The sequence below is a fragment of the Macaca nemestrina genome, chromosome 8 (genome assembly GCF_043159975.1).
Source record: "Macaca nemestrina isolate mMacNem1 chromosome 8, mMacNem.hap1, whole genome shotgun sequence".
In the NCBI taxonomy this organism is placed as follows: Eukaryota; Metazoa; Chordata; class Mammalia; order Primates; family Cercopithecidae; genus Macaca; species Macaca nemestrina.
This window is the reverse complement of record NC_092132.1, coordinates 21230288-21255701: the sequence shown is the minus strand read 5'-3', so window position 1 is coordinate 21255701 and position 25414 is coordinate 21230288. Positions and strand designations below refer to the sequence as shown.

The window sequence follows — 25414 nt, the reverse complement described above, 5'->3', positions numbered from 1 at the left end:
ATAGTTTATATTTTTAGTCTTGTTTAAGAAATCTTTTCTCACCCCTTAGTCACAAAGGTATTATCTTATATTTTCTTCTACTAGCTTTATAGTTTCAGCTTTCTCATTTAGATCTTTAATCATCTGCATTTATATATGATTTTAAGTGGAGATTCAGCTGCATTTTTCTCCATATAGAGCACCATTTTCCCCCCAAAGGGTCTGCTAACCTATCATTCATTTTCCCAATGATTTGTATTGCCATCTTTCTCATAAACCAAGTTGCCATACATCCCCTGTCCATTTCTAAGATTTCTAGTCTGTCTCACTGGTTTCTTTGTCTCTATGCCCAGTATGAAGTAGATACCCATAAGAGTTTGTTGGGTTGAATTTGCTGTTGGAAAGTCAGCAAATGCGGGGAGAGAAACTCTGGAGTTTGTGGCAGCCATGGGGGTACCGAACTGGGAAATGTTCCCGAGTACTGACCCCTACAGCATAAATAGGAGAGATGAGGACCTTTGGCAGTAAAGGACAGTGTTATAACCTTTCTATGGCATCAGCAGCCCAGTTAAGAATCTCATGAAGCTCTGGGCATACCCCTGCTCCCTGCCAGGCGCATGTACTTATATGCCCAGGGTTCTGTCTACAGTTGGCGGCTTCATGGCTCTCTGGAGCTCCAAAGGCTCCCCAGATTAACACACAACAGGGAGACAATCCCCCCTGACACAGAATCTGTGCCCGAAACCTTTATTTTCATAATCCCAATGACCACGATTGATTAAAATTACTTTGAGTGATCAATAACAAATACAACCATTTCTTGATGACCTATTATGTGCCAGGCGCCTTACATCATGGTCTCATTTCATCCTCCCAGTGAGATGGATATTTTTACTGTCATTTTATACATAAGAAAATGAGGTTCAGAAATATTAGCAACCTGACACATTTGAATCCAGATCTGACTGATTCCTAGTATTAGGTTCCTGAAATGGCCACCCTGTGATGCAGCCCAGCTCCCTGACCTGATGTGCTTTCATTTCAGAGTCTTCAGATTCGCTAACAGCCCCTGAGTCCTCTGGAGCCCACAGCTCCTCCCAGGATCCCCCAGCAGATCACATTTATGTGGATGTTGAGCCACCTCCCACAGTGGTGCCCGACTCTGCCCAGGCCCAGCCGGCCACCCTGGTTGACATCCCTGACTCATCCCCGATGCTGGAGCCTGAACACAAACCTGTAGCCCAGGAGCCACCAAAAGATGGAAAACCTAAGGTCAGACCAAAATCCCTCTCCATATTTACAAGGCTCATTGGAGTTTGCATTGGAGGCCTCTAACAATATGAAGTTGCTTGTAGTGTGACCATGGGCAAGCAGCTTCACATTTCTGAGTATCATTTCATTCTTTCTAAAATGAGGATATTAATACTCACTTCACAGCTTTGTTGTAGGATCGGAAAGTTAATGTGCATGAAATTAAAGTGCTAGTCACTTTAATATTTAATTGACAGTAGTATTTAATTGAACGGAAACTCTTCTTAATTCATCAGCTTGGAAAGGCCATGGGCTTCTTCATTCAAGCATGTTCCACAAATATTTAGGTCCTACTTTGTACAAGATCATATGGGACCAAGAAGATGCATCTTTTGGATTCTAAAGAGGAGTAAAATAGTTAGTAAAGATTCTGGAAGGAGAGATTGACAAGTACACAAAGAACCACAAAACAAGGATGTGGTTAATCTTTTTAAATTATATATTTGAGTGAAAAATCTTGGTGTACCAATTGAATTAAAAGAGAAGGCCATTTTAAGAAGGTCTTAAGGGGCCAGGCATGGTGGCTCAGGCCTGTAATCTTAGCACTTTGGGAGGCTGAGGTGCACAGATTACTTAAGGCCAGGAGTTCGAGACCAGCCTGGCCAATATGGTGAAACTCCATCTCTACTAAAAAAAAATAAAAAAAATAAGCCAGGTGTGGTGGCACTCACCTGTAATCCCAGCTACTCCAGAGGCTGAGGCAGGAGAATCACTTGAGCCTGGGAGGTGGAGGCTGCAGTGAGCCAAAATCATGCCACTGTACTCCAGCCTGGGCAACAGAGCAAGCCTCCATCTAAAAAAACCAAAAAGGTCTTAAGGAACAACCTGCCCAGCAAATGGTAAAGGATGAAATAAAAAAAAAAAAAAGAGTGGAAAAGTGAGATATGTGCATGGAACGGATATTTGCACAGGCTGCTCTCATCTCATGCCTGGTCAGCGATCCTCTGTGACGCCTTACGCGGTTTGCTGCATTCCCCTAGCATTGCACCTGTGACTTTCTGTTGACTTCTCAGATTCAGTGTTCATCATTCAGTGTTCATCTCAGATTCATCATAAAATTGTGAGCCTCAGCAGGGTAAGAGGTAATTTTTTAACATCTCTATATCCCCTGCACTCGATAGAGTGCCTGGATCATGGTACGGACTCAAGAGATGACTTGGTGAGTGAATGGAAGATGAATGCCTGGTGAGTCCTGCATCCGTAGCTCCAGCAGGACCCCTGTCTTCTCCCACAAATGCCTCCTTTCTACCACACGTCTATCACTCCCTCTCCTGCCACCCCATCACTTATGTGATAGAAGTCATTTACTTGTACCCATTCAAATCAGAAATGACACCAAAGAATTGCCTAAATTATGTCACTTAATCCTCAGGACAGTGGTGGGTATTATTGCCCCTAGTTGAGGAAACTGAGAATTACAACATTTATATTAATTGCTCAATGATTTATAACCCTGCTGTACCGCATTGCATCATATAGTCTGGTTCTCATTTGTTGCATGCCTAGCTCCTGTACTCTAAGCTATCCAGTGTGGGATTGTGTCTAATTCTCCACACATCCTTAATGTCAAAAACAGTATCTCACATATGCTCAATAATCAATGAATGAATGGATGAATAGATTATTGAACTTTGATTTGTGGAAGTGATACAGAGAGCTGCTAGCACAAAACCAGTGGATACTTCTGTGTGTTTTCCAGTGGACACCTAAATGTTTACTTCCTCACAAGCCAGTTGACCACCAGGATGCAGCCAAATGATGTTGAACTAATAACTCATTCCCCCATCCCTTGCCAGGATCCCAGGAAACCTTCCCGGAGGTCCACTAAGAGGAGAAAGAGGACCATAGCGGATGAATCTGCTGAAAACGTGATTGACTGGTGGTCTAAGTATTACGCCTCCCTGAAGAAAGCCCAGAAGGTAGAGTCTCCCCTACCTGTGGCAGTCAAGAGACTCAATAAGAAAACAGCACCTTCTCCCACCCTGAGTCCTACATAACCTCCTTTTAAATGCCACTGTACATAGGCCCTACTCAGGTGTGGTTCTGTTAACTGCAGAAAGGTAAGAAGCCTGGAAGAACCAGAGATCCTGAATTACAAAATTCCCACTTTTTGGCTGGACCTGGCCCTAGGACACAAGCTCTGCTGTAAATACTGGAAGGATGTTCAGTCTAGCATGGCATCTGGAGGATCTGCCCCCCAGCCAGACTCAGGGGGGTCCAGCAGGGAGAAATGGGGTCTCTGGACAGGTGGGCATCAATTATTGGGGCCTCAGGAGATACCCCAGTCTAAGGACCCCAAGTCACCAGCAGGATTCTAAGTTCATATGACCTTAGCAAATGGTACTATAAGTGGGTTTGCATAGGAAGAGCAGGGCCTCTTGTCCATGGAATGAGACAGATCTAGTTATAAAGGTGGAGAGCCAGTGGGGAGTAGGCCTGGAGAGTCTGGCGAAAACTCGGCAACTGGGTGTGGTAAGATTTCTCACCCCTAAGTACGGAAGGGAAGAAAAATTACTCGGATGTTATATTTAATTGAATGCTCTTCTGATTCTTTAGTTTGGAAAGTCTATGGTTGCATCTAGAACTATTTCTTAAATATTGATATATACTGAAAAAGCAAATGTTAGTCCCTGCTTCCAACCTCCCTCCTTTTGCTGCAATGGACACTATCACTTCCTGTGAGAACTCAGCCCTTTCCTCTTTCTCTGTTAACCTCCCCAATCTATGGTACCATCCCAAGGACCAGACACGCCAACAGACACAACTCATGGTGCAGACCAGGGAGATGCTCTAGGGAGGTGGAAAAATATTGGGGAGATAGTTTGCTTGCCTTGTGGCTGAGAGGGTCCTGCATATAGGGGACAAAGATGTCTACAGCTTGATCACAGTTTTCTTGGATGTGCGGATACCTCTTTTCTAGGATAGGGCATCCTATTGGGCTTAACCCCCAGATCTTTACAGTGAGGCTTCATTTTGGGGGACTGCTTAGAGACTGTTTGAATACTCTTTTAAAATAGTGTTCTCTGGGAATGCAGAGGGCTGAGATAATTGAATTAGAATTGTTAGTCAGAATTAATAAATCAAGTATTGCGGTGTCAATAATCTTGTCTCCTCCTTTTTCAAAGGCAAAGGAGAGAAATCCCAAGGGAAAAAAAGGCAATACAGGTAAGCAGCTATTCTGGGGACATTTGTCCATAGAATAGGGCCATTGTTACAAGAAAATTGTAAAATGGAAGCCATGGGAGGTGTATTAGAGCTCAACTCCCTCCTTTCCTGAGTTTAGAAACAATCTCAGAAAGATGATAGAACTTTAAAATGTGGTCATGTAGCTCTTGGTGCTGGACTGGAACCAGACCTCAGTTCTTCTGAATTCAGTTCAGTGCTGGAATGGACCCTTTGGCTCAAGTTCCTATGTTGACAGTCTTAATGTAGAAACCACAGAATAAAAATAGAAGCAATCTGGATGACCGGTCAAAGTCAACATGATAAACTTTATTAGAGGTGAGTATAAAGACCTGGATTTGGGTTCCAAAACTCAGTCTACAGGATTGGACAGCTCTTGTTTGGCAGAAGGTCAAATGAGAGGCCTCAGATTTCAAATGACCACAAACTCAATTCAGGCCAACAGTAGGTCTCAGCCTAAATACAATTGTAACACTAAGCAGTCAATGTTCTTTCATTTGATGCTGATAGAGGTGGAAAAACCAGAGCCAGGCTCAGTTCCTCAGACCACTCCTAATTAGTACGTGTAATTCTAAGACCAACCCCTTGTCATAGGAAATAGTATCTTCACCTTGCAAATGATGAAACAGAGGTACAAAGAGGTCAAGTAATTTGTCCAACATTACACAGCTAGAAAATAACAGAGCTAGAGTCCATATCAGGCGGTTTCTCCCCTGCAGAGCCTGCTGCTAAAAAATTACTGAGTAATCCCACTAACAACTTTGCACACAAGACCCTTAGGATATTTGAGCCTCATATTGAACTAGATGTATCTCAAGTCCCTTAATGGATCTGAGAGAGAGAGTGACTCCAAAAAGCTTTGGAGTCAGTCCAAGTTCCAAGTCTGTTCTTTGCTAGTTGGGTGAATGGGCAAATTATTCTCTCTGTGCCTAGTTTAATGAGTTCTTACATGTACTGTAACACATTGGCCCATAGAATAGGGCCATTGCCCTATTCCTATTGCCCAGCCCTAGGGGATCAACTGACGTTGGATTTATATATGCATGGGGTGCCCTGCAGTCAGGCACTGTACCGACTGAATGTAACAATCCTACGGCAAAAAGTTACTATTTGTTTTTAAAAAGAAAGGTCACAAGTTACTACTTCTGAAGGGTCGCAACATAGGACATGTCAGAGCAAAGGGAAAGAAGGAGCTTGGCTTTGTTCCTTCTCATCTCAACCGCCATGAGAAATCTAATTTCTGCTGAATATCCACAGAGGCAAAGCCAGATGAGGTAGTGGTAGATATAGAAGATGGCCCAAAGAAGAAGAAAGACAAAATGCTCAAGAAGAAACTCAAAGATGATGGAATCCCCAACCTGGCCATCTTGCAGGTATGTGGGGACACAGGCATCTGTGCCACGGATGGGGAGGGATGCTCAGCAATGAGGTTCTGTTAGTGCTTGGGTCAACCCTAGTCATGCCTTTGTTTAACTGACTTATTTTGTCTTCATTATCATCGATGTAGAGAAGTAAACTTTGATGTGCATTTAAGCCAAGACAGGAAGCTTGTTCATTTTCCATTTTCTATACCCTCATATGGAGAAGGGACACAACTTAAATTGTTTAGTGTGGACCTTGCAAATTAATCTACAGCATTTGAGCTCCCTTTGGCTCATCTCTAGGTGCTTGTCATCATCATGCAAATGTATACACACTCAAGGTAGCAGGAGATTTAACTCCAACTAAAGTCAGCTCCATTAGGCCAATCTTAATATTAGTCAGAGGGTATTAGCTAGAGGTATATTGATGGCTATGAAAATTTGAAGTGTGAAAATTATATATATAGATAACCAATTTAGGTAAACAATTTATATAGGAAAGCTGAATAAGTAAATTATACTACCAAACGTAAAACTCAACTCAATTTTGCATTTCCAAAGCATGTATATAATTTTCCACTTGGAAACTTCATATCTATATGCATTACAATAAAAACAAGTATTCCATCGCTTTATATATGTTAATAATTAGATATTTAATGAACATTATTGATTTGAATCTCCTCAAAGCATTATAGTCTATATCCAACAACCAATGGCATCAACTAGCTCTAAAAGGTTTGTTGTATCTATACTTATATATTACAATTTTTAAAAATTTACCTATACTTTTTAGAATTTAAAAGTTCATCAAAACATTTCATAAAATTCACAGTAGCAGTTTCAGGAGTGCTGAGCCAATCCATGTTCCTTATCTTGCTGAAGATAAATTACCAATGGCCTCAGATTTTCCCAAAGGACACATATCAAGGCTGATTTTGGAGAATCTTGGCATTTCTTGTTAAATCAATCCTGGGCTTTCCTTCCTCTTAGCACAGTCTTCTTCCTTTGCCTTAAAGATATATGATGGTGATCTCGAGAGTGAATTCAACAATTTTGAAGACTGGGTGAAAACTTTTGAGCTCTTCAGAGGCAAGTCTACAGAAGATGACCATGGTCTTGATGGGGATCGAGTCATAGGAAAATTTAAGGCAGGTTCCATTGTTAATCCTTTTATTTGGCTCTCCCTGTCCATAAATGTCAGGTATGACTCAATTCTGTTAATGGAATTGTGGTGTGGGATGTGTGTAGGGAAAATCCTTAATTTGTACTCAAGTCCCTCTCTAGAGCTCCACAAAACCTAACCCCAGTCTTTTAAGATATTTTTGGGTTGTGACCAGTGGATTGGAACTCAGTCTGGTGAAAAATAAGGAGACAGACTCATTTCCTGAAAGGAACACTGAACTTTACTTTGTTCTCTCCATCCCTGGCATACCAAATGTGTGACTTATGCAAGCCTACCAGTTGGACGATTAAACTAATTAGGCAACACCAGCCCTTCATCTGGTAGACTTACAGTGTCAACATCACAAAGTAGTAGCCAGCATTCGCTATAAACATACAACAAGCTGGGCCCTTTGTATGCAGCATGCTATGTTGGAAATAGCACAGGCATTACAGTTTGCCCATCTGGATTCAAATCCTAGTTATAGTACTAACCAACTGCATGATCTGGAACAAAGTGCTTCACCTCCCTAAGCCTCAGTTGCTATGTCTGGAAATAGGAATACTGCAGTCAGGATTGAATGAGATAATGGGGGAAGCACTAGCACAGCACCCCACATGTAAAAGGCACTTCGTGTCCCATCTGTTGTTCCTCATATAACAGTCCTGTGTGGGGGTGTTAATGTACAATGCCAGTTCATGGGTGTGCCATGAAGAAGCTCAGATGCAAGCAGGCTACATAAATTGCCCAAGGACACCCAACTGGCAAGTTTAGCACCAACCCAGGTCTTTCAGATTCCCAGCACTGTGCTCTCTGTGGGTTTTGGTGGGACATATGACCATCTCATTTCAATGGGTTGCATTTTGTGGTTCCAGGGCTCCTTCTGCATCTACAAAAGCCCCGACGATTCTAGCTCTGAGGACAGCGGGCAGCTGAGAATCCAGCAAGGGATTCCACCCAGTTACCCCGTCACAGTGCTGATCAGAGTATACATTGTCGCGGTGAGCCATCCTTGTTTGCTTTGAGGGGGTGTATTTATCTGCTTAGGCTGCCATAACAAAATATATGGCAGACTGGGAGGCTTAAACAACAGAAATTTACTTTCCCACAGTTCTGAATGCCGTCAGTCTATAATTAAGTTGCTACCAGGGTTGGTGTCTTGTGAGGCCTCTCTTGCTGGCTTGTGGATGGCTGCCTTCTTGCTGTGTCCTCACATGGCCTTTCCTCTGTGCAAGTGTATATAGGGAGAGAGCGAGCTCTGATATATTCTCCTCTTCCTATAAAGACACTAGCCCTGTCATATTAGAGCAGCACCACTATGACCTCATTTAACCTTAATTACCTCCCTAAAGCCATGTCTCCAACTACAGTCACCTTAGGAGTTAGGGGTTCAACATATGGGGGTATGAAGTTAGGCTGGCAAAACAGACATGTTATGGCTTTTCTGAGCATACAGGACTGTTCTGTCAGTGTAGTTTTATCTGCTCCCTGTGGTTGCCCATGGCAGGAGGGGGAACCAAATAGGAGGGAAGCAGGAAACTACAGGAAAGACAGTTAGGGGGAAGGACCAAGGCAGAACAGGGCAGCAGTTATTGTGAAATTCTCCTCCCACAGCCATGCCTCTGCACTATTGCAGTAGGCAATTTCGCTTTGAATGTGTTTCCAAGAAAGATGTTAACTCCTCTAAGCTTCCTTCTTCCTGATAATGACAGCACAAAACTTTGATTATGAAACTTTTCGGCCTCATTAGCAGAAGCTCAGGGCCAAATTTAATGCTCGATCAAAGCAACCGTATGAACCCCAGTGCTTCATGGATTTGCTTTAATCTCCTGACCTTGGATGTGGTTTTTGTAATTGTATTTTATTATAATACTCTTATTTTATGTCAACTGTTTGCTTCCATTGCCTACATTGTTTCAAAGAAACATAAATGTAACACAAAATAAAAATGAATTATCCTTTAATGCTAAGGGAGAAATAAATGTTTTTCCATCATGCAGTTCTCAGGTTTCCTTCATCATCCTCTGTATCATCATCACAACCACCACATGCCAGGGATGTTGCGATGAAAAGAACATAGTCTCTGCCTTCAAGGAAGTCACAGTGTAGTTGGAAAGATGAGAAGAACTTGTAAAGTCACTGACAATGTTGGGTAGTCAACATGAAACACCACCCTCAGGATGCTTTAGACTAACCTTTTCAAAATTGTGTTCAGGAAGTCACTTGTGTTTTGGGAGATGTAGGCATTCCTTAGGAAACAGAACATATGTTCAAATAAATTTGAGAAATAGTGCATATTTCCTTCTCCAACCTTTGAGATTTACAAAGCTCATTAGTACATTCAAGGCTCTGAGCTTTTCAGAAGCAAATAAACCCTATTTAGTAATCTTGACCAGCATTTTCTAAACTTTTGCCTCATATCTTTTTCCCCACTACAGAAAAACTTACAGAGCTAAAGTTCTCTAAGATACAGTTTGGGGAATCCATAAATAGTATGAACAGTAGGAAGGAGAAGGAAGAATTTCTGTGAACTACAGAGATTGGAGAAAGATCTGTCTCCTTATTCATGTATTCATTCAGAAAATATCTACTGCACACCTTTTATGTGTTTAGTATCTTCTAGGCAAAGGCCAGAGAAACAGATCAGGTTTCTGTCCAGGAGGTAGCATGGGGGAGGGAGGCCTTGGGCTAGAACTTGAGAACAGGAGGGACTTGAACAAACAGGGAGTCAGAAGGTGGCAGTCCTAGACAAATTCACTAGTTATGGACAGTTGATACTTTTCATTGATATTTCTAGTAGTTTGATTATGTGTGGTTTGCTCTCATACTAATATTTAATTAATTAAATTCTCAAATCTTTTAATTAAAAGAACACTAACAAGTAAAAAAAATGCTACTTAAAACTTGCATAAAGAAAGAAATCAAATTTCCCCACCTCTTTTTTTCCTTACTTAACAAGATAGATGGGCCATTTTTTTCTAAATTAGTATGTACAGGTCTTCATTCCTTTTAGTAGCTGTATACCATTTTCTTGAATAAATGTAGTATTCTTTTATTTATCCAATAAATATTAAGAAGATCCTGTTTTATGTCCTAGAGGTAAAGTAATGAACAAGATAAACAGTGCTCTTGCTCTCATGGAGATTACATACTAGTTGAGGGTGATGTGAGAATTAGGAAGATATAAAAATAAAGGAACAGATAAATGAACAGCATTCGTGTCAGAGATAACTGCTTTGTAAAGAATTAAAATTGGCTGATGTGACAAGAAGAAATGGGAAGGACTGTTTTGCATTGTATTTCTTCCCAAGTAATCAACAAATACATTGCTTATAATTTTTGGCTATTAAACACTGTTTTAGTGAACATCCTTGAACATACAGCTTTATAGGCTCACACTATTCTATCTACAGGATAGAGTCCTAAATATGGAATTGTTTCTCAGCTTTCATTGCTGCAGAGTTTTTCCATCTTTTTGATACCATTTCTTACCATCCTCCTACTCTGGCCTTTCCTTAGAAAGTATTTGCCTTTGACAGTATAAGGCCTAGGTTGTCTGGAATCAGACTTTATTCTCAGAAACAGATCATCATTCAACTGGTCAGTGCTAAATGCAAAAGTCATAGGGTCATGGATTCAGAGACCATTAGTTCTGGGAAGGGCCTTCAGGTCCACCCCATGATTTTACAGGTAGATCTCAGAGAGTCGACATGACTTGCCCAATATCACACACTACTTAGAAATGTAGTAATGCCAGGTGCTGTGGCTCATGCCTGTAATCCCAGCACTTTTTGAGACCAAGGTGAATAGATTGCTTGAGCTCAGAAGTTTGAGACCAGCCTGGGCAACACGGTAAGACCCCATCTCTGATACAAAAATTAGTGGGGCGTGGTGGCTCATGCCTGTAGTTCCAGCTACATGGGAGGTTGAGGTGGGAGGATCACTTGAGCCTGGGAGGCATAAGTTGCAGTGAGCCAAGACCACGCCACTGTACTCCAGCCTGGGCGACAGAGCAGGATACTGTCTGAAAAAAGAAAAAAAAGAAATATAGTCGTATATTTCTTAACAATGGGAATACTGAGAAATGTGTTGTTAGGCTGTTTCAGTGTTGTGCAAGTGTCAGACTGTATTTACACAAACCTAGATGGTATGGCCTCCTACATGATGGTATAGCCTATTGCACTCCTAGACTATAAATCTGTACAGCACGTTACTGTGTAGACTACTGTAGGCAATTGTAACACAATGGTATTTGTGTAGCTAAACATAGAAAAGGTACAGTAAAAATACAGTATGAAAGATTTGAAAAAAAGGTACACCTGTCTAGAGCACTTGCCATGAATGGAGCTTGCCGGACTGGAAGTTGCTCTGGGTGAGTCAGTGAGTGAGTGGCGAGTGAATGTGAGGGCCTAGGATGTTACTGTCTGCTACTGTAAAGTTTAAAAACACTGTGTACTTAAGCTACACTAAATTTATAAAATACATTTGTCCTTATTCAATAATAAATTAGCTTTAGCTTACTATAACTTTTTTACTTTATAGACTTTTAAGGTTTTTTAACTTGACTCTGGTCAAAACAGCAGTTAGCTTAAAACACAAACACATTGTTCAGCTGTATACAAATATGTTCTTGACATCCTTAGCCGATAAGCTTTTTCCTATTTTTAAATTGTTTTATTTTTACTTTTTAAACTTTGTTGTTAAAAAGTAAGACAAACACACACACACACGCACACATGCACATTAGCCTAGGCCTATGCAGGATCAGGATCATCAATATCACTGTCTTCTACCTCCACATTTTGTTCCACTGGAAGGTCTTCAAGGGCAATCACACGCATGGAGCTGTTATCCCTTATAACAACACCTTTTTCTGGATGCCTTCTGAAGGACCTGCCTGAGGATGTTTTACAGTTAACTTTTTTATAATAAATAGAAAAAGTACACTCTAAAGTTTAAAAAGTATAGTAAATAAACCAGTAACATCATTATTTATTGTCATTGTCAAGTATTATGTACTGTTCATGATTGTATAGTCTTATGTGACTGTTAGCATGGTAGGTTTGCTTATCGCATCACCACAAACATATGAGTAATGTGTTGCACTACAACACTGCAACAGATATGATGTCCCTGGATCATAGAAATTTTCCAGCTCCATTATAATTTTACAGGACTGCCATTGTACATGTGGTCAGTCCTTGACCAAGACATCATAAAGAGGTGCATGACTGTAGAACTAGAACTCAAACTCATGCCTTCTGCCTCCTGGTCCAGCATTTTTCTCATTTTTCTGTGCCAAGAGCTTCTTTCCAACCAAGGAGATGACTCCAGAGAAAGTTGAACTCGGGCAAAGCCAGTAATTTTTATTTTTAACAGCAAAATGCAGATGCTAAAGTAGTGGCTCTTAACCTTGTCTGCACACTAGAATTATCTAGGGAGGTTTTCAAAAGCCCAAAGCCCTGGCCCATTAAATCAGACTATCTAGAGACAGAAGTCAGGCATTAGCATTTTTGAAAGCACCAAGGTAATCCCAGTGTACAACCAACAATAGTTGAGAGCTATTGAGCCAAATACATTTTCTTTTTCCTTTCCAGGCATTTAATCTTAGTCCAGCTGATCCAGATGGCAAATCAGATCCCTACATTGTGATCAAGCTTGGCAAGACAGAAATCAAAGACCGGGATAAATACATCCCCAAACAACTGAACCCAGTATTTGGAAGGTCAGTGGCCACCTGGGCTGTGTTTTATTGTCCTTTCTGCGCTTGCTCCTGCTGTGTTTCTGTGGGGACGATGTGTGCATGTGTGTGTTCCTGGGTGAAATGGTGCCAGGAGGTTAAATGCTGGCTTCTGCTCTTGGTAAAACCCAAGCAAACCTATGTCCATGGAGCAGGATTGAATTCTTCCATGGTCCCCTGAGGAATTTGGTGGTACTTGGTGATCTCCTTACCCATAGCTTTCTTTACTATAATTTTTTTCTTTTTCTTTTTCTTTTTTTTTGTGAACTTAAGTAGAGAAATATATACCCACAGCTCTCTAATTACCATTTTCTGGATTTTAGATTTAATAGGCATCTTGCAAGGTCACTGGATTCAGCCTTGTGCTTTTGAACAGAGCAGAGATTTCCTTTTTATATAAAAGGCAGCCAAAGTCTAGGGAGGTTAAGAAACATATTCAAGTTCAGATGACACAATTGGAGGATAATGGGCCAGAAGTTTAGTCTTTTGTCTCCTACTAAAGGGATTTTTCCATCATATCATTTTGAGGTTCATTTGAGGTGACTCCTGAGGTCAAAAAGTTGAACTCTGTCCTCAAGTTGTGCTTTGTTTTCCTGTAAAGTGTTAAAAGCTACTGCATTTGCATAAGGGGACTAGGCATTTGCCAGCTCACAGCAACCTTGCCACGCTCACTGATCCTATAATAGGATGTGCTACGCGTTGCTGTTCCCTGTTTGAGTTTGTGCACCTGTCGTTCACTCTGGAATCAAGGTGGCCTGGGTTTCATTCTGCCACATACAAGCTCTACAACCTTGTGCAGATGGCTTAACCTCTCTGTTCCTAGTTTTCCTGACCTGCAAAGCAGCAACAGTGACACCTAAATCTCAGATTCCTTTAGAAGATTAAATGTGTAAAGCATCTAGCACATCACATTGGCTATGCCAGCACACAATTGACACTCAGAACACATTAGCTCCCTCTCCACCTTGGTAATTGTGGTAGCAGCGGATACATCTTTAGTGTGTTTAATTTCTTCTTCCTTGAGTTTCTTGAGTAAGCAGGAACACGGGATAAAATCTCCATTGGCCCCATTTAAATTCATTTACACATCTGTGATCACTTTGGAGCCTCTGACATTTAATCAGCACTAGCCTCTTACATTTTATTGCTCCTGAGGAAATGAGGGCAATAAATGATCTTGCCTGTCCAGATTAATGAGAATGACAGTGCTGGGGGGCTTACCCTTGCTTCCCTCATCTAGAGATGACCTTTATCGTCACCTGCCACTTATGTAACTAGTGTTTCAGTGTGACAACCGCTTGGTAGACACTTTCACCACAGTGCCTTGAACTAGACTTGTTTTACTACCCATGCTATATGGTTATGGCAAACAAGAGAAGAGGATGATGAAGTAAATGTTCCCTCCTGCCTCTGATATTGCAGCACCTCATCCAAAAGCTCTCCAGATGTGGATGTTTTGTTGGATATGTATTTAATTTTTACTTAGGAACAGAAGTTGCCAGCACAATCCCACAGTGTCCCAGCAGGAAGAGTAGAGGATTCTTGTGCCTGACCTGGGGTCTGTGGAATCCTTCCTCATAACTTCAGTGTCTCAGGATCAGCGTGAGGGTGTCACAGCCTCCAACCCCTGATGCCCTGGTATCTTGCATTGCTTTACCTTTCTTCGTAGCCTCTGACATGGATTAGATGTTTATGGATTTATTGGCCATCTCCCATCTCCCCACTAGAATGTAAGAAGTATTTGAGCAGGGACTTAGTCTAGTCTGGTTAATGCCATATCCCCAGCACCTAGGACAGGGCCTGGCACACAGCAGGTGCTCAATATGTATTTGTGGAATGAACAGATAGATGGATGGATGGATGGGTGCGTGGGTTGGTGGGTGGCTAGATGGACAAAATGCCAGTCAGTTGTCTGTGGGATTTAATGGGGCCCTATCTCCACATCATCTTGATATGGTGCATGTCTGTAGGCTTTGACAGTTTCTTCCTCGTGGCTCTTATGGTTTCCCAGAATGTTTCCCATTGTCTCCACCACCTTGATAATTAACCATAAAGCAAAATGAGATCCTAAGGAACTGAACAATGGGTTAATAAATCAGCTCTACCTCCCCTTACTCATTCACATCTGCAGGACTTTGTCCTTGCTGTGCCCTCACCATGACATGCCTTTCTTTTTCTTGTCCACCTGCAGAACTTCATTTATTCCTCATAATTACTGGGAATCCACCATGTGTCAGGCACACTGCTAAGTGCTGGGACACAGTGAGGACCAAGCCACAACCTGTACCTTCAAGGTGCCCACAAATATTGACAGAACATCAAATAAATGTGTGATTACCATAGGCTGCTGCAAGTCCTGTGAAGACCCTGGGAAGGCATAAGACCATCTTGGGAGTGTTGAGGGGGTGGGAAGGGATGGGTGTTCTTTGCCCTGCAAAGTTCAGAGTGTAGGGAGGATGTGATGTGGCAGGAACTGTGGGTATCAATCAGGGTTCCACCACAGGAAGGGACCTAGCAGAGGAGAGAGAAAGAGAGAGAATTCCCCAGGGCTTCCTTAACAAAGTACCATACACTGGGTGGCTGAAACAACAGAAATTCATTCTCACAGTTTGGGATACTGAAAGTGTGATGTTCTGGGCTGCTTCCTTCTGTGGGCTGCAAGGGAACCTCTATTCCCTGCCTCCCTCCCGGCTACTGGTGATCTGCTGGCAATTCCTGGTGCTCCCTGGCTGCTAGATGCATTGCTCCAATATCAGCCTTCATCTCCACATGGCCTGCTCCCTGCATCTCTCCATATCATCTTCCCTCTGTGCACATCTGTCTCTGTGCCAAATTTTCCTCTTTACAAGGACACAAGTCATATTGCATTAGAGCCCATCCTAATGACCTCATTATAGCTTGATTACCTCTATTAAGACCTTACTTCCAAATAAGGTCTGATTTTGAGGTGCTAGATCTGGAGCTTCAACTTATCTTTTGGTGGAGACACAATTCGACCCGTAGCAATATATACTGCTTTTCCTCTTTATTATGAGATTATTGTTTTTGCTCTTAAGGGTTTTCAACTGGTTAGAAAAGGCCTACTTAGATTATTCTTCAATTAAAGTCAACTAATTGTGGATGTTAATTACATCTACAAAATGCCACCATAGCAACACCTGGATTAGTGTTTGATTGAATAACTGGAGACTATAGTCGAGTCAAGTAGACACATGAAATTCACCATCACCCTGTGAGTAGATTGCAAATGTTTTTTTCTTTCCAATCAGGTCATCATTTTGGTGACAGACTATGTGCCAGCTCCTGGAGAGGTATAAAGGGTGCATGACCCTGTTTCCATGGAACCTACGCCCTTATGGAGGAGGCAGGGAATTTTAAAAAAAATCAGGCAGATATAAAATTGCCTGTACGGTCAGGGAGCTTGACCTGGTTGGGAAAATGGCTAAGATTAGAAGTTCTGCAGATCTGGAGCACGGAGAACTTCCATTTGCACTCAAGGCTCAGTCAAAAAGTCATCTCTGTGAAACCTTCCGTAGTCACCCCTCCCTAGACAGGTGTACTAGTGACACCCTGCCTATAACTCTGTTGGAGCTCCCGCCACCTGAGTTAGCCATATTCTTATTTGCCTTCCCCACTGGAAAGAAATTGTTTTACTTATCTCTTAAAAACTGCAGTGCCTGGCACATGGTAGACACACAATAAATACTGAATGAACAAATGAATACATTAAAGAATGAATGAATGACCAAATGAACAATGGAACATCGTTCCTGTGAAGCTCAGAGGCTCTTCGTTCTTTCACCAAGTCTCAGTTTTGGCCCATTTCATGATACATTCTATTTTCCCAAACTACCCTTGCATCTAGGGATAGTACCTCATTGACAAGTTGGTATAAGGCTAATTTTTCCCTGGGTGACTGGAAGTTCAACCATAGTGGGCTGTTTTTGGTAACTTTTTTTTGTTTGTTTGTTTGTTTTTCTGAGATAGAGTTTTGCTCTTGTCGCCCAGGCTGGAGTGCAGTGGCACGATCTCGACTCACTGCAACCTCCGCCTGCCAGGTTCAAGCTATTCTCCTGCCTCAGCCTCCCAAATAGCTGGGACTACAGGCGCCCACCACTACGCTGGGCTAATTTTTGTATTTTTAGTAGAGACAGGGTTTCACCATGTTGGCCAGGCTTGTCTTGAACTCCTGGCCTCGAGTGATCCACCTGCCTCGGCCTCCCTAAGTGCTGGGATTATAGGTGTGAGCCACCACGCCCGACCCTGTTTTTGGTAACTTTTATTGACAGCTTCGTTTGAAATTTAGGTGAGATTAATATGTGGGCCCACAGCTTGGGGAGATGGGCCAGGGTGATTAAGTCTTCTGTCATGGTTGCCAGCAGCAGTTAAACCCTTAATAAGTCCTTCCAGTGACGGTAATGGTGATGGCTCAGGGGCACATGGCTGGAGGCTTCCTTGTGATGCACCTGCAGAGTATCAATTACAGTTTAGAATGTAAATCTTGGAGCTCAGGCAGGCAGTACGGTGCCTTCAGATGGAAGACATACATATGGATTTCTTTCCCACACAACCATATCCCTGGCCTGCTAGAGCCGCTTCTGTCAGTTACCATCACTGGAGCTGTCCAGCATCTCTGCTTTTTTCTCTCTGAGGAGGGTTAATTGGCTTGGGCATGCTGCAGTTGCTGTGCCTGCTTCACTGGGGAGTGAGTGTCAGGGCTAAGTGGATCTGACCATGAGGGCAGCAGCCCAGACAGCCCTGTGGACATGCAGGGAAATAATGGGCTCGCATTCTCCTTGCTCCCCCTCCTTTCTGTCCACTGCTCCCAGCCCAGCCCATCCTGTACCAGAGCAGACAGTCTAGACAGCTGGAGAATACTGCTGTGTCCTTGATTTTGTTTTCAGGAAGGCATTTCCCTATAATGTAGAGTTTTGCTTAACATTTAATTTTCAAGTACCAGTCCCAATGCAGGAACTCAGTAGCATGGATAATTTATCATCACAGGAAATCCAACAGCATTAATGCTCCTTGAGACAACTTGCATTGGTGTGGTTTCATGGAAGGAGCATTGAGCTAGGAATTAAGAACCTGGCACTTAGATTGGCCTGATTGATGATCTTGGGCAAGTCGCTAGTATTCTCTAGATTTCAATTTCCTTATCTGTAAAATGAAGGGATTGGATATGGTGATTTCTGAGATCTTGTATGGGTCACAGAAACATTTATTTTGTGTGTACTCTCTGCAGGTCTAGTGCAGGCTCCAGCAATGCAGAAACCAAAAAAAAGAAAGGCAGGTCCCTGTTCTCAAGGGGCTCATAGTCTTGTAGAGACAGCACTTTGGTCTTGCAATTCTATGTTTTTATAAGGTTTTCATTTAAAATAAATGTAGCTAGTATTTGTTGATGAAGCAATAATGGAGGGGAAGGGGAATGGCAGCGTATTGGGTACCAGTTGAATGCCTGAAAGTAAAATACGTGTTTTATAGAAACAATACTGCATTTAAACCCTATGCTAAATTTATAAAGAAGACATATATACTCATTTATAATATGGAGGTTAAGATGAATTAAATAACTTTCCCAAAGTTTTACAATCAGGAAGTTGCAGATTCAAAACCAAAATTAAAAATCAGTCCTGTTTGAAACCAAAATCCAAAGTTTTTCCTCTCCATCACCCTAGTCGAAGACTACAAGATGTGGTCCATGAAAAGGGGAGATTATTGGCTATTTGAAATTGATAACAGAATTGAAAATTCTTTGTACTGCAATGAAAAATTAAACCAAACAAATATCTGCTAAGTATTAACTGAGTTGCTGAGTATTTCATGAGTTCACATGAATAGTGGGCTAGCTAAAAGTGAAGCTGGGAATGGTTCCCTGTGTCACCAAATGTTACTCTTGAAGTCTCTGCTTGGACCACAGGTCATTTGAGATCCAAGCCACATTCCCAAAGGAGTCTCTGCTTTCCATCCTGATCTATGACCATGACATGATTGGCACAGATGACCTTATTGGTGAGACCAAGATCGACCTGGAGAACCGCTTCTACAGCAAACACCGAGCCATCTGTGGCTTGCAGAGCCAGTATGAGATGTAAGTTCTTTCTACCTGGGAGACACTTGGTATTCTGAAGCTGTTGTAGCCTTCAGGGCTCCAGACTTTGCATCCCAGTTGTCCATCTCTAGGAAGGCCAGACCAGGCTCAGCTTTAATGTCTCAAATGAGCTCCACATCAGCAGAGCTGGCTTGGGGAGACTCTGTTCAGTGCATTTGAGAGTCGTGGTGACTGGGGAGGCAGCTCTGATTGAGAACCAAGGGCAGGTTCAAGAGTCAAGAGCTAAATGTATGTGTTCACTGAGTCAGATGTGCCTTGAAATAGGGTTCCCCTGGTGGATAATAATGCTAGAAGAATAATTAATATAATACAAATGCCGGTGTCCAAACTAATTATAACATTCATGTACTTTTGATAAAGCACTTTACATAGAGTATCTCATTGAATTTTCTGAACCACCCTTTGAGGTGTTATCCACATTTTATAAATGAAGGAAGAACTGACCCAACTTTCACTCTTTTTTCAAATGTATTTTTAATTTTTGTGGGTACATAAGTGTGTTGTGTGTGTGTGTATATATATATGGTATATGACATTTGATACAGGAATACAATGCATAATAATCACATCAGGGCAAATGGGATATCCATCACCTCAAATATTTATCCTTTATATTATAAACATCCAATTATACTTAGTTATTTTAAAATAGACAATAAATTATTGACTATAGTTGCCCTGTTGTGCTCTCAGATACTATATCTTATTCTATCTAAATATATTTTTGTACTCATTAACCATCATCCACTCTCTATCTCCATGAGTTCAAGTGTTTAAGAGAGAATATGCAAAGTTTGTCTTTCTGTGCCTGGTTTATTTTACTTAACCTAATGTCTTTAATTCATTTTGATTTTAATTTTGCATATGGTGAGACACAGGGGTCTACTTTCATTCTTCTGCATATGGATATCCAGTTTTCCCAGCATCGTTTATTGAAGAGACTGTCCTTTCTCTATTATTTTGGTATCTTTGTTGAAAATGAGTTCACTGTAAATGAACAGGTTTATTTCTGGGTTCTCTATTCTGTGGTATTGATTTATGTGTCTGTTGTTATGCCAGTACCATGCTCTTCTGGTTACTATAGCTCTGTAGCATAATTTGAAGTCTGTAGCATAATTTGAAGGTAAAGTGATTCCTCCAGTTTTGTTCTTTTTGCTTACAATAGCTTTGGCTATTCTGTGTCTTTTGTGGTCCCATGTAAATTTTAGTATTGTTTTTTCTATTTCTATGAAGAATGTCAGTGGTACTTTGATAGAGATTTCACTGAATCTGTAGATTGCTTTGGGTGGTATGGACATTTTAACAATACTGATTCTTCCAATCCATGAACATGGAATATGTCTCTGGTTTTTTGTATCCTCTTCAATTTCTTGCACCAATGTTTTATAGTTTTCACTGTAGAGATCTTTTCTCTTGAAGTTTATTCCTAGGTATTTTATTTGTAGCTATTGTAAATGGGATTACTTTCTTGATTCTTTTTTTCACATTGTTCACTGTTGGCATATAGAAATGCTACTGATTTTTGTACCTTGATTTTGTATCCTGCAACTTTACTGAATTTATCAGTTCTAATGGTTTTCTTGTGAGATCTTTAGTTTTTTATTTCAAATATAAGATCATATTATCTACCCACAAGGATAACTTCTTCCTTTCCAATTTGGATGCCCTTTATTTCTTTATCTTATCTGATTGCTCTAGCTAGGACTTCCAGTTCTGTGTTGGATAACAGTGGTGACAGTGGGCATCCTTGTTTTGTTTCAGATTGTAGAGGAAAGGCTTTCAGTTTTCCCCATTCAGTGTAATCCTAACTGTAGGTCTGTTGTGTATGTTTTTTATTGTGTTGAGCTATGTCCCTTCTATACTCAGTTTTTTGAGAGTTTCTTAAATTATGAAGGAATGTTGAATTTCATCAAATGCTTTTTAAGTGTCAATTGAAATTATCATATTGTTTGTGTCCTTCATTCTGTTGATAATGATGTCACACTGATTGATTGTGTATGTCAAATGATCATTACATCCCTGGAATAAATTCCACTTGATCATGATGAATGATCATTTTAAAATGATGTTGAATTTGGTTTGCTAGTATGTTGCTGAAAATTTTTCTTGAACATTTTTGCATCAGTGTTCGTCAGAGATATTGGCCTATAGTTTTTGTTTTGTGATGTGTCTTTGATTGGTTTTGGTTTCAGGGTAATACTGGCCTTGTAAAATGACTTTGGAAGTATTTCCTTTTTCTCTGTTTTTCAGATTGGTATTAGTTCTTCTTTAAATGTTTGGTAGAAATCAACAGCGAAGCCTCGGATCCTGGGCTTTTCTTTGCTAGGAGACTTTTTATTACAGCTTCAATTTCATTACTTGTTTTTGGTCTATTCAGGTTTTGAATTTCTTCATGGCTCAATCTTGGTAGGTTGTATGTTGCTAGGAATTCATTCATTTCTTCTAGGTTTTCCAATTTATTTACTAATATATTTCTAAATTTTCCAATTTATTTCTAACATATCATTAGTAGCCTCTAATAATCATTTGAATTTCTGCAGTATTGGTTGTAATGTCTCCTTTTTCGTCTGTAATTTTTATTTATTTAGGAGTTCTCCCATTTTTCTTAGCCTGGCTAAAGAGTTGCCAATTTTGTTTATCTTTTTGAAAAACCAAGTTTTCATTTTGTTAATCTTTTCATCATTTTTATCATTTCAATTTCATTTATTTCTGTTCTGGTCTTTATTATCTCTTTTTCTACTAATTTTGGGTTTGGTTTGCTCTAGATTTTCTAATTCATTAAGATGTATTGTTACATTACTTATTTGAAGTTTTTCTACTTTTTTGATGTGGGTGCTTATTGCTATAAACTTTCCGCTTAGTACCGCTTTCATTGTGTCCTATAAGTGTTGGTATGTTATGTTTTCATTTTAATTTGTTTCAAGAAATTTTTAAATTTCTTTCTTAATTTCTTCATTGTGCCACTGGCCATGTAGGAGCATATTGTTTAATTTCCATGTGTTTGTATAGTTTCCAAAATTCTCTTGTTATTGATTTTGAGTTTTATTCCATTGCGGTCAGAGAAGATACTTGATATACTTTCAATTAAAATAATTTTTTTAAGACTTGTTTTGTGGCCTAACGTGTGGTCTATCCTTGAGAATGTTCCATGTGCTAAGGAGAAGAATGGGTATTCTGCAGCTGTTGGATGAAATGTTCTACAAACATCTATCAGGTCCATTTGGTCTACAGGGCTGATTATGTCCAGTGTTTCTTATTTGGTGTCCTGTCTGGATGACCTGCCCAGTGCTGAAAGTTGGGTGTTGAAATCTCCAGCTATTATTGTATTGGGGTGTATCTCTTTCTTTAGCTCTTTGCTTTATATATCTGGGTGGTCCATGATTGGGTGTATGTGTATGCAACTGTTATATCCTGTTGCTGAATTGACCCCTTTATCATTACATAATGACCTTCTTTGCCTCTTTTTATAGTTCTTGTCTTGGAATCTATGTTGTCTTATGATAAGTATACCTACTCCTGTTTTTTTGTATTCCATTTGCATATCTTTTTTTAATCCTTTTAGTCTATGTGTATCTTTATTGGTAAAGTATGTTTCTTGTAGGCAACATATTATTGGGTCTTGTGTTTTTTATCCATTGAGCCACTCTGTGTCTTTTGATTGGAGAGGTTAGTCCATTTATATTCAATGTTATCATTGTTAAGTAAGGACTTCTTCGATTTAAAAATTTTTTTGATTGTTTTTGCTGTTTACTCTCCCTTCTTCCTTTTAGTGAAGGTTATTTTCCCTGGTGGTATGTTTTAATTTCTTGCTTTTTTATTTTTTGTGTATCTCTTGTATTTTTTTTTATTTGAAGTTACCATGAGGCTTGAAAATAATATAACCCATGATTTTAAGCTGATAACAGTAACTGCATAAACAAACAAAATAACAAGCAAAAATAAAACTGATGAAAACTCTATATTTTAACTTTATCTCCCTGATTTTTAACTTTTTGTTGTTTCTACTTTTATTATACTATGTCTTCAAAAGTTGTTGTAGTTATTTTTGGTTGGTTCATATGTTCATCTTTCCACTTAAGATATGAATAACTAATACACCACAGTTAATGTTATAACATTGTGTTTTTCTGTGTACTTACTATTACCAGCGAGCTTCCCACCTTCATATAATTTCTTATTGCTCATTGACATCCTTTCCTCTCAGATTTAAAAACTTCTTGTAGCATTTCTTATAGGACAGGTCTGGTGTTGATGAAATCCCTCCGAGTTTGCCTGAGAAAGTCTTTATTTCTCCTTCATATTTAAAGAATACTTGTCCTAGATGTACTATTCTAAGCTAAAAGTTTATTTTCCGTCAGTACTTTAAATGTGTCATGCTACTGTCTCCTGGCCTATAAGGTTTCCACTATGAAGTCGGCTGCCAGACACATTGGAACTCCTTTGTATGTTATTTGTTTCTTTTCTCTTGCTGCTTTTGGGATCCTTAATTTATCCTTGACCTTTGGGAGTTTCATTATTAAATGTCTTGAGGCAGTCTTATTTGGATTAAATCTGCTTGGTGTTCTATAACCTTCTTGTACTTGAATATTGATATCTTTCTCTTGGTTTGAGAAGTTTTGTTATTATCCCTTTGAATAAACTTTCTACTCTGATCAATCTCTCTCTCTCCTCCTCTCTCCCCCCGTCCCCCCCCCTCCTCTTTAAGGCCAGTAACTCTTAGATTTGCCTCTTAGAGGCTATTTTCTAGATCTCGTAGGCATGCTTCATTCTTTTCGATTGTTTCTTCTGACTGTGTATTTTCAAATAGTCTTCAAGCTCACTAATTCTTCTGCTTGATTAATTCTGCTGTTAAAAGAGACTCTGGTGCATTCTTCAGTAGGTCTGTTGCATTTTTCAGTTCTAGATTTTGTTTGATTCCTTTTAATCACTTTAATCTTTGTTAAATTTATTCAGTAGGATTCTGAATTCCTTCTTTGTGTTATCTTGAATTTTGTTGAGCTTCCTTAATGTAACAAAATGTAATGTAATGCATTTTGAATTCTCTGTCTGAAACAAAACATATCTCTGTCTCTCCTGGATTGGTCACTGGTGCCTTATTTAGTTATTTTGAGATCATGTTTTCCTGGATGGCCCTGATGCTTGTGGATGTTTGTCAGTGTCTGGGCATTGAAGAGTTAGGTATTAATTGCAGTCTTTGCAGTCTGGGCTTGTTTGTAGCCATCCTTTCTGGGAAGGCTTTCCAAATATTTGAAGGGACTTGGGTATTATAATCTAAATATTTGGTTACTGCAGCCATATCTGCATTTAGGGGACACTCAAAGCACAGTAATACTGTGGCTCCTGCACACTTGTAGAGATATTGCCTGGGTGGTCTTGGGTAAGGTCGAGGAGAATTCCCTGGATTACAGGCAGAGTCTCTTGTTCTACTCTCTTTTCCCCAAACGAATGGGGTTTATCTTTCTGCACTCAGCTGCCTGGAGCTGGGGGAGGGGTGACACACACACCCAGTGGCCGCCAACACAGCACTGAATCTTGCCCAAGGCCTGCAGTGGACCACTGCCTGGCTACCACCTATGTTCACTCAAAGCCCAGGGGCTCTTCAGTCAATAGGTGGCACATCCAGCCAGGCTTCTGTCCTTCCCCTCAGGCCCATAGCCCCAGATGGGTCTGGAGATGCCATCCGAGAGCCAACGGCTGGAGTTAGAAACCTTAGGAATCTACCTGGTGTTCTATTCTACTGTGGCTGAACTGGCACCCAAACCACAAGATAAAGTCCTCCCCTTTCCTCAAGCAGAGGGGTCTCTCCCCATGGCCACCACCGCCCCAGGCCCATGGTGAGTACTGCCTGGCTACTGCCAACGTTCACTTGTGGTGAATGTTGCCTGGCCTATGTCTCTCCCTTCAGAGCAGTGGGCTGCCCTCTGGCTTAGGGCAGGTCCAAAAATGCCATCTGGGACCAAGGCCTAGAATCAGGGTCCCCAGGAGCCCACTTGGTTCTCTACCCCACGATGGCTGGGCTGGTGCCCAAGATGCAAGACAAAGTCCCCTTTGCTCTTCCCTGTCCTTTCCTCAAGCAGAAGGAATCTCTCCCCATCGCTACCATGGCTGAGAATGTGCTGGGTCACACCTGAAGCCAGCACTGCTCTGAGTTTCACCCAAGGCCAATAGCAAGTACTACCCGGCTCTCACTGCTCATTATTCAAAGCCCAATGGCTCTTTAGTCAGCAGGAAGTAAATCCTGCTAGGTCTAGGTTCTTCCCCTCAAGGCATCAGGTTCCCTTCTGACCCAGGCTACGTCTAGAAATGTCTGGGAGCTGGGGCTTGGAATGGAGGCCCCAAGACTCTGCCTTGTGCTGTATTTACTGCAACTGAGCTGGTGTTCAAGGTGCAAGACAAAATCCTCTTTACTCTCCCTCTCCTCAAGAAACTCAGAGGGAAGTAGTCTCTCCTGGGCCTGTGAGCTGTGCTGCCTGGGATTAGGGGAGAGGTGGTGCGAGCACTCCCATGGCCGCCCCAGCTGGTATCTCACTACGTCATGTGTACCCCAAGCCCACTCGCTCTGA

General features: G+C 40.9%; 1 protein-coding gene across 3 annotated transcripts in view; it reads left to right on the top strand.

Annotated features, from left to right (window-relative positions):
• Window positions 1-25414, top strand: part of LOC105468484 (fer-1 like family member 6) — a 214810-nt gene that overhangs the window by 156682 nt on the left and 32714 nt on the right. For all 3 annotated transcript variants that reach the window (XM_071067847.1, XM_011718682.2, XM_071067849.1), the window contains 8 exons: window positions 1025-1251; window positions 3087-3209; window positions 4416-4455; window positions 5731-5846; window positions 6854-6985; window positions 7875-8000; window positions 12597-12724; window positions 18660-18830. In XM_071067847.1, the coding sequence (XP_070923948.1) occupies window positions 1025-1251; window positions 3087-3209; window positions 4416-4455; window positions 5731-5846; window positions 6854-6985; window positions 7875-8000; window positions 12597-12724; window positions 18660-18830 (1063 nt within the window). The remainder of the gene's footprint in view (window positions 1-1024; window positions 1252-3086; window positions 3210-4415; window positions 4456-5730; window positions 5847-6853; window positions 6986-7874; window positions 8001-12596; window positions 12725-18659; window positions 18831-25414) is intronic.